At 54.4% G+C, this 10,214-nt stretch overlaps 1 protein-coding gene across 1 annotated transcript; it reads left to right on the top strand.

Moving 5' to 3' along the window:
- Positions 1-1,260: 1,260 nt before the first annotated feature.
- On the top strand, positions 1,261-2,332 carry LOC123108428 (uncharacterized). The gene is made up of 3 exons (XM_044530219.1): positions 1,261-1,414; positions 1,737-1,816; positions 1,907-2,332. Exons 2-3 carry the CDS (start codon positions 1,756-1,758, stop codon positions 2,227-2,229), a joined length of 384 nt encoding a protein of 127 aa, XP_044386154.1. The 5' UTR covers positions 1,261-1,414; positions 1,737-1,755; the 3' UTR covers positions 2,230-2,332.
- The last annotated feature ends 7,882 nt before the right edge of the window (positions 2,333-10,214 follow it).

Below are 10,214 nucleotides of genomic sequence, written 5' to 3'. Positions count from 1 at the left end.
TGGGGGACGTGGATGGCCGACATCATGAAGCGGGAGACCCACGAAATATTGTGGCTTAGATCCTTCCACTCCACTGATCTTGCCGCCCGTGAGTACGATATTTTGGTCAGTCCGGCTGCACAGCGCCGAGGCCTGCCGGAATTTTGAGTGGGGTGAGCTGTCGTTGCTTGATCCAGTTGAGCCGGGGGTAGTGACCGCGCATTTGGCAAGGTAGGACCGGGAGGCGAGGGAAAGGCTCGCCCCGGAGGTTGCTGACGAGGCATACACGGAGAGCTCCGCCTCCAACACCCCGAGCTAGTGGGGACGAAGCGTTGTACGAGCAGTGAGCGGGCGGGGGGAGGGGGGGGGGGGTCATTGTCCAGTAAAGTGAAGAGGAGGACAACGGCGGCGATGGCTTCATATCCAAATTCGGTTAAGAAGTTTGTTTATAAGTGGAATCTCTGTTCATCATATCCAAATTTGCGTTTTACTCCGCATCATATCCAAATTTGCCTTTTACTCGACTAAATTTATGAGATTGACTAGGTGCGTTCAAATAGTGAAGTATAATTATTTCAGTAAGTTTTACTCGACCGGATACTGTTTTATATTTTTAAGGGATCGGCTAGAGTTGCTCTTAGCAAGTTCATTGGTTGTTGCCATACTAGAAATCCAGTATGACTGAAATCAAATTTTGTGTTTTCGTAACAACGCACAGGCATTATGCTAGTTCTTGTAGAAAAAAGCACGCAAGATTGATTACCTTTTTCTACTGTATGTTGGTGCAAAGAAAAGAAACCTTGAATGTTTTGTACCTGAAACTATAGCATGCAGATCATGACATGGAAACATCCTAGCTACCTATATAATTGTGATAAAGTGCATCTGTTAACTCTTATTAGTATTTGAGAGCATGTGGGTGTGGCTTGGCCGCGGCTACTTCACCATGGAGATACAGATCCATCGAAATAACCCCAGTCCAGTGGAAGAGAAGGAGTGGCCATTGGCCCATTGCCCACCACAGGCACCAAAACTAATGCAAAGTGTGCCGAAATTGGACCTGCGCAACACAGTTGCCAATCTCGTATAGTCGTCTTGTTGCTTATTCACTGCCAGTCTCAGCTAGGCAGAGATGTCCACAGTCTCCCAGATCGGCACTGCCGGCCTCAGACTCGACCTCATCTCTCTCTGCACTCTACTTACGTGTCGAGTCTCGAGTGGTGGATGGGCCGACCATGTACAGGGGAACGAGCTTGCACTGCTTCCACCCATGGAGTTGGACTCTATATAAATTACGGACCCGAGGTGAGCAGTGTCATCGCTTGCTGTTCATCATCGTCCACTCCACTCCAGTCTCCAGTCTCCAGTCTCCAGGCGAGTCCGTCCGCCCGTGCCGGCGTCAGCGTTGCAGGCCAGTGGCTGCGTGCTTGTGCAGGTTAGTACGTAGCAGTGCGTGATTTCGCCGCATCAACATTACATTCAGCAGTACATCAGTAGAGTACTGGTAGCTTTCATCTTGTTTTCTTGGTCGATTTTGCTTCCCAACCATACTACTGTGGTAGACCAGCTGTGTCGTTAGCCTGTTACGCACTGGGATCTGCACCCTGGTAGCTTCTTTCCAAATAGCCGTAGAATTTTACTCTGTCTCACCTTGGGGCATTAGTCTGTTTCTCATGGGAACAAGAACTCGTTAGAGTAGCGCAACAACTTGTTCCTTTTTACTGATCATACGACATGTTCTTCACTTGTTCTACTAGGAACTTGTGACGACCAGAGATGAAGGCAGGACGCGGTGCCACCATCGCCCTTTTGCTGCTGCTGCTGAGCTCCGGTCCCGGTATGTAGTGTAGCCCACTTGATCTCCAACCCACGGCCAACTGCGGCCTACCCACATGATAGCTCACACACGAAACGATCTGAATTTCAGGCATGGCTACGCCGGCGGCGGCAGAGGTCGATGTTCAGCACTACACCGACGGGCTCGGAATGTGGGTCTGCACGGTGTATGCCCGTCTGGGACCAATCGACAAGGCGACGTGCGATTGGATGTGCAGGCTGTCCAACAACTCGACGACCAGCGGCGGCCTGCAAGTGCGGCTCGGCGACGACTACGATTGTTGCGACAGAGGCTGCCGCTGCTCCTTCTGCGTCTCTGTCTACACAATTGGCGCCGGACATGCTGCTGCCGCCGCTGCTGTGTGGCCGATCGCGCTGTCCAGCCTCCTTGTGCTGCTGGTGATGCTGGCGTAGTTCAGAGTTACCCCCCGTAGCCGTGCACTGTGCGTGCGTGAGGTTCAGAGTTTCTTCAGGATGCATCTACTAGTGTTGGTCAGTGTTGGAGCTGGGCACTAGCCAATTAGCCATAATAAAAGTTGATAAGACTCAATGAATGTGGACTTGTGGAGTGCCATTCCCATTATCACTTGATGAAATTTCAGTTGTGTTACCTGTTCTCATGCAGAGCAGGGAATGTGAATGGATGGTCTTTGTTGAGAATATTATTTGTGCATGTATATTGTTTTTTGTACATTAGGTCCACCTCTTTAGTTTGTTGTATAGATTGAGGTAGAAGCCCCACATTGTACTCATATATACCGTGCACATTGCACCGAATTAATACATCGTGCAATTCTCACATTCAATATGATATCAGTTTTTAGGTTCTAACCCTAATCTTCCGCTGCCGCCGCCGCGCGCCTCCTCCCGCGCCGCCGCCGCCGCCCGTGCGTCTCCCACGCCGGTCGCGCACGCTAGCGCTACCCGCTCCCGCGAGCTGTGCGTCTCCCGATCGCTCCCGCTAGCCGCCAACACCGCCCGTCACCAGATCAATCACTAGCTAGCTACGCAAGCCACCAGATCAATACCTACGCAAGCCACCACATCCATCGCTAGCTCGCTCCGCAAGCCACCAGATCAATCGCGGCCAACGCACCGAAGCGCCACGCCGCCCCCGATCGCCTGCTAGTCCGAGCCGCTCCACCAAGCAGCCGCCGCCGCTACCTAGTGCCGCCGCCGCTGCTCCGTGTCGTAGCCATCCCCTTCCTCTCAGCTTTCACCGCAACACCCATGCCGTCTCGTCCTCGTCATGTCGTCCGTCACGTCATCCGCGTCCACCAACTTCAATCCGTTCGCCGACGCCAATCCTCCCGACGTCAACGACATTCGTAAGCTCAATCGAGCGGGTGCCGGTTCGTCTTTTCCAGACGGATTCCTCTTACCACACATGAAAGACGTACTTCTCCCTCGTGTTCCGGGAGTATCATCTCATGGACCACATGGACGGCACCGTCGACTCCAGCCTCGTCCCCGAGTTTCACGACAGGTCCACCATCGACATCACGATCACCCGCTGGTTTTTCCTCGCCATCACGCCCGACCTCTTCCAGACGGTCGTGACGGACGGTGACGATGTCTGCGCCGTGTGGACCAAGCTGAACGGCCTCTTCACCGACAACAAGCTCCAGTGTCGCGTTTTTTTGTAGCAAGAGTACTTTGGTTGTCATCAGGACAACACCTCATTGTCGCCGCCTTAAGACTCTCGCTGACGAGCTTCGGGATATCGGCGCCAAGGTCGATGATGACCTCCTCCTCAGCACGCTCACCGCCGGGCTCAATGAGGACTTCGGCAACGCCGCGGGGAACCTCAACCTCATCCCCAACCCGTCCTTCGTCAAGTTCGTTGCGTACCTCCGCTTGGAGGAGCGGCGGATGAAGCAGGCGAAGACGCGCGCCCTCCACACCGCCCTCGCGCTGCCCATCCTTTTTTTTTGGGAAATTCTTTTTTCATTTTCCCATCGGCCTAGAATTGCCTTTCCATATTCTACTGGCCTGCCTCTCTGATCTACTATCCAACTGCCATGGAAGCACCACTGTTCACCCTAGGCTCACATTCTGACACTTCGTTCGCTGTGTACTCAAAGGACTTGCAGCGAAGGAAAAACGTGAAAAAACAAGTGTTTTCCCGGAACGGAATAGCGGGCACCCCAGCAGCGTCATCAGGCGCCTTTCCCGGCGCCCCAGCAGCCGGGGCTCCTGCCACTGCTGTACAGCCCGCCCGCTCCTCACGCTGAAAAGCACGGCGGGGGCCGGCGCGGTGGCCGCCGCGGCGGTCAGCAGCAGCAGCCGCAGCAAGCTGGCCAGCAGCAGCAGTTTCAGGCGCCACCGCAGCTCCAGGTGCCGCCCCCATGGGCCTCCGGCTACAACCCCTGGACCGGTGTCGTACATGCATACACCATGCCCGTTCCACGGGCTCCTGCACCGACGCTTCCCGTGCCACGCCCACCGGCGCACCAAGCGTACTACGCGGCTCCGCAGCCGTACGAAGGATACCCACCGCCGCAGATGAGCGGCGCCTACTGTCTCCCTGCGGCCCCGTCGCCGCCCTCGCCGGCCCTGCCGCCGGCATCCGGCGCTTCTCACCGCGCTGCATGTTGCGCCTACGCCGAACAACTACACTGGAGGCGGTGATTGGTACATGGACACTGGCGCTACGGCTCACATGTTTGCTCATCCTGGTAATCTTGCCTCCTTCACTTCTGTCACCACCGACCGCCGCATCATTGTCGGTGACGGTTCCACACTACCTATCAGACATGTCGGGCACACTTCTTTTCCCTCTATTTCTATGCCTATTTCTTTGTCTAACATTCTTGTGTCACCTCATCTTATTAAGAACCTTGTTTCCGTTCGTTGTTTAACCCGTGAAAATCCTGTTACTGTTGAATTTGACGAGCTAGGTTTTTGTGTCAAGGACGCTCGAACCAGGATGGTTCTTCACCGATGTGACAGCCTCGACGAGCTCTATCCGGTGCATCCGCCGTCCACCTCCACCACCGCACCGGTTGCTCTCTCCGCCGGCGTCGATCTCTGGCACGCTCGTTTGGGTCATCCCAAACCCGTCACACTTCGTCATATTCTTAAGAGTTTCAGTTTTAGTTGTAATAAGATAGAGGATCACACCTGTCATGCCTGTCGTGTTGGCAAACATGTCCGCCTTCCGATAATAACTCCACCACCATAGCTTCTTTTCCTTATCAGTTGATTCACAACGATGTGTGGACCTCTCTGGTTCCTAGTAATTCGGGCTATTTATATTATTTGGTTATTCTTGATGATTATTCTCACTATGTGTGGACGTTTCCTTTACGACGAAAGTCGGATGCACTCTCCACTTTGTCGGCCTTTTACTCCTATGTCAGCATGCAGTTTGGGCGTCCCATCCTTGCTCTTCAGACTGACAATGGAAAAGAGTTCGACAATCTTGCTTTCCACACTTTTCTGTCGCACCACGGCACCGTTTTTCGTCTCACATGTCCGTATACTTCACAGCAGAATGGTAGAGCCAAACGAGTCCTTTGCACTCTGAACGACTGCGTTCGGACGCTCCTGTTCCACGCTAATGTGCCGCCTCGTTTCTGGCCGGATGCACTCGCTACTACTTCACTTCTCCTTAACCTTCGCCCTTGCCGCCCACGATGGAACTATGCACCTCACCATCTTCTCTTCGGTACGCCCCCATCTTATGATGGCTTGCGTATTTTCGGGTGCCTTTGCTATCCTAGCACCGCAGACTCTGCTCCTCACAAACTCGCACCTTGTTTTGTCGCTTGCATCTTCATCGGCTACCCTTCCAACTCCAAGGGATATCGGTGCTATGATCCTGTCTCCCACCGTGTGTTCACTTCCCGACACGTTTACTTTGATGAGCATGTGTTTTCATTTCAGCAGGTACCTCCAGCTGTTCCTCCCGCCACCGGTGATGCGGGCTCCTCGACGCCGCTCCCAAGGCGCTCGCGCGCCTCTCTTGGCCCGCCCTGGCTTTGAGGCGCGCCCCCGCATGCGGCGCCTCCTACAGCCGCGGCCTCCCGGCGCCCGCGGCCCTCGCGGCCCCCTCGGCGCCCCCGGCCCCGATGCCCCCCTCGGCGCCCCCGGCCCCCGCGCCTCCGGCACCCATGGCCGGTCCGGTCACCCGTGCCTGTACGGGCGTTTTTTTCCCCGAGCTCGCGCTACGCCGCGGATGACTACGTCCTTGCGGCATCCACCTCTGAGCCATCGCCGTTGCCATCCTCCGTCCGAGCCGCTCTTCGTGACCCGCTTTGGATGGCTGCGATGCAAGAGGAGTTTGACGCCCTGTTGCGCAATCGGACGTGGCAGCTTGTTCCCCGTCCCCGGCACGCCAACATGATTACCGGGAAGTGGGTCTTCAAACACAAGCTCCGTCCCGATGGTACCCTTGATCGCTATAAAATGCACTGGGTCGTTCGTGGATTCCGACAGCGTGCTGGCATCGACTTCACCGACACTGAGGGAGTCCTGGATTAGGGCTCTCCGGACAGCCGGACTATCTCCATTGGCCGGACTGTTAGACTACGAAGATACAAGATTGAAGACTTCGTCTCGTGTCCGGACGGGACTCTACTTGGCGTGGAAGGCAAGCTAGGCAATACAGATATGTATATCTCCTCCTTTGTAATCGACCTTGTGTAACCCTAACCCTCTCCGGTGTCAATATAAACCGAAGGGTTTTAGTCCGTAGGACAACAACCACAACATACAATCATACCATAGGCTAGCTTCTAGGGTTTAGCCTCTTCGATCTCGTGGTAGATCTACTCTTGTACTACCCATATCATCAATATTAATCAAGCAGGACGTAGGGTTTTACCTCCATCAAGAGGGCCCGAACCTGGGTAAAACATTGTGTCCCCTGCCTCCTGTTACCATCCGGCCTAGACGCACAGTTCGGGACCCCCTACCCGAGATCTGCCGGTTTTGACACCGACATTGGTGCTTTCATTGAGAGTTCCTCTGTGTCGTCGCCGTTAGGCTTGATGGCTCCTACTATCATCGATAGCGATGCGGTCCAAGGTGAGACTTTTCTCCCCGGACAGATCTTCGTATTCGGCGGCTTTGCACTGCGGGCTAATTCGCTTGGCCATCTGGAGCAGATTGAAAGCTACGCCCCTGGCTGTCAGGTCAGATTTGGAAGTTTGAACTACATGGCCGACATCCGCGGAGACTTGATCTTCGACGGATTCGAGCCACAGCCGGGTGCGCCGCACTGTCACGATGGGTATGACCTAGCTCTGCCGCCGAATAGTACCCCGGAGGCTGCGCCCGCATCAGCTCCGACCCTTAGCTCGGAGCCAACTGCGCCAATCGAGGACGGGTGGCTAGACACCGCCTCAGGGGCTGCAGTCTCAATGGCGATCGAGCCGAACACCCGCCTAATTCTCCGCGAAGCTCGTGACTCCAAGGTGTCGGACTCTTTTCCGGACTCCGAACCATCTGCGCCCCTGCTAATCAAATCCGATTGGGCGCCTATCATGGAATTCACCGCCGCGGATATCTTTCAGCACTCGCCCTTCGGCGACATTCTGAATTCACTAAGGTCTCTCTCTTTGTCAGGAGAGCCCTGGCCGGACTATGGCCAACAGATTGGGATGCGGATGACGAAGAAATTCGACGCCCACCCACCACCCACTTCGTAGCCACTGTCGATAATTTAACCGACATGCTCGACTTCGACTCCGAAGACATCAACGGTATGGACGACGATGTAGGAGACGAACAAGAACCAGCACCTATAGGGCACTGGAAAGCCACCTCGTCATATGACATATACATGGTGGATACACCCAAAGAAGGCAATGGCGACGAGATAGCGGAGGATGACCCCTCCAAGAAGCAACCCAAGCACCGACGTCAGCGGCGCCGCTCTAAGTCCCGCCAAAGCAAAAGTGGTGATACCGGCACAGGAGATAATAACACTCCGGATAGTGCCGAAGACAACAACAATCCCCTCCAGCAAGATTTAGAGCAGGAGGATGGAGGAGCCGGCTCTCCTGAGAGAGCGGCAGACAGAGAGGAGGAGGATGACAATTACATGCCCCCCTCCGAAGATGAGGCAAGCCTCGGCGACGACGAATTCGCCGTACCAGAGGATCCCGTCGAACAAGAGCGCTTCAAGCGCCGGCTTATGGCCATGGCAAATAGCCTGAAGAAAAATTAGCAGCAGCTTCAAGCTGATCAAGATCTGCTAGCTAACAGATGGACTGAAGTCCTCACGGCCGAGGAATATAAACTCGAGCGCCCCTCCAAGAATTACCCAAAGTGCAGGTTACTACCTTGACTGGAGGAAGAAGCGTATGATACGGCTGATCGGCCACCTCGTGGCCGCGATAGAGAGGCATTCCAGCCAAAAGCTCAGCCTCCACCCCGACGCCATTCAAATAAAAAGGCAAGGGGAGATACGCCAGACCCGCGAGACATATTGGAGGACAAAGCAAAGCATGCAAGATCAATCTACGGATCACGATGGCGCACCACTCTGCGAGACGATAAACATCATGCCGGATACAGTAAAAGCTAATCCGGCCGGGCCGAACACAGCGGGCAAGACCCATTCGAGCTGCGTCGCGATATAGCCCAATAAAGAGGCGCCGCACACCCCCTATGCTTCACAGACGAAGTAATGGAACATCAATTTCCAGAAGGTTTCAAACCTGTAAATATTGAATCATACGACGGCACAACAGATCCCGCAGTATGGATCGAGGATTTCCTCCTCCACATCCACATGGCCCGCGGTGATGACTTACACGCCATCAAATACCTACCACCAAAGCTCAAAGGACCAGCGCGGCATTGTCTTAACAACTTGCCAGCGGACTCCATTAGCTGTTGGGAAGATCTGGAAGTCGCATTCCTCGACAACTTTCAGGGCACTTATGTGCGACCACCAGACGCCGATGACTTCAGCCACATAATTCAGCAGCCAGAAGAGTCGGCCAGGCAATTCTGGACTCGGTTCCTTACAAAGAAAAATCAAATCGTCGACTGTCCGGATGCGGAGGCCTTAGCGGCTTTCAAACACAACATCTGAGACGAGTGGCTAGCCCGGCACCTTGGTCAGGAAAAGCCGAAATCTATGGCAGCTCTCACGACGCTCATGACCCGCTTTTGTGTGGGAGAAGACAGCTGGCTGGCTCGCAGTAATAACATATCAAAGAACCATGGTACCTCAGATACCAAGGACGGCAATAGCAGGTCACGTCGCAACAAACATAAGCGCCACATTAACAGCGAAAATACTGAGGATACGGCAGTCAATGCCGGATTCAAAGGCTCTAAACCCGGTCAGTGGAAAAAGCCATTCAAACAAAGTACGCCGGGTCCGTCTAGCTTGGACCGTATACTCGATTGCTCGTGTCAAATACATGGCACCCTAGACAAGCCAGCCAATCACACCAACAGAGATTGTTGGGTGTTCAAACAGGCCGGCAAGTTAATTGTTGAAAACAAGGACAAGGGGCCGCATAGCGATGACGAGGAGGAGCCCCGGCAGCCGCACACTGGACAGAAGAGGTTTCCCCCGCAAGTGCGGACGGTGAACATGATATACGCAACCCACATCCCCAAGAGGGAGCGGAAGCATGCGCTCAGGGACGTACATGCGTTGGAGCCAGTCGCCCCAAAATTCAACCATTGGTCCTCCTGTCCGATCACCTTCAATCGCAGGGACCACCCCACTAGTATCCGTCATGGCGGATTCGCCGCACTGGTGCTAGACCCAATCATTGACGGATTTCACCTCACTCGAGTCCTTATGGATGACGGCAACAGCCTGAACCTACTTTATCAGGACACAGTGCGCAAAATGGGTATAGACCCCTCAAGGATCAAACCCACAAAAACGACCTTTAAAGGCGTCATTCCAGGTGTAGAGACCCATTGCATAGGCTCAATTACACTGGAAGTGGTCTTCGGATCCCCGGATAACTTCCGAAGCGAAGAGTTAATCTTAGATATAGTCCCGTTCCGCAGTGGTTATCACGCGCTACTCGGGCGAACTGCATTTGCTAGATTCAATGCGGTACCGCATTATGCATACCTCAAGCTCAAGATGCCAGGACCTCGCGGAGTTATTACAGTTAATGGAAACACAGAGCGCTCCCTCTGAACAGAGGAGCACACCGCAGCCCTCGCAGCAGAAGCGCAAAGTAGCCTCTCAAGGCAATCAACCAGTTCGGCGCTTCAAAGCCCGGACACCTTCAAGCGCGCTCGGAGCAATCGGCAAATAGACCGCCTGGCGCGATCTGCGCTCGCGTAGCAATGCGGCGGCCACCCCAAGCCCAGCCCAACGGCGAAACTCGTGCCGCGCGTACATAATTACACATTAAAAATACCATGGGCATAGGTGGGGAGGGTGGCACAACTGCAGCACGCCCCAAGAC

The sequence above is a fragment of the Triticum aestivum genome, chromosome 5A (assembly GCF_018294505.1).
Source record: "Triticum aestivum cultivar Chinese Spring chromosome 5A, IWGSC CS RefSeq v2.1, whole genome shotgun sequence".
Taxonomy (NCBI): domain Eukaryota; kingdom Viridiplantae; phylum Streptophyta; class Magnoliopsida; order Poales; family Poaceae; genus Triticum; species Triticum aestivum.
The sequence above is the reverse complement of the archived record's forward strand: the minus strand, read 5'-3'. Positions and strand labels throughout refer to the sequence as shown.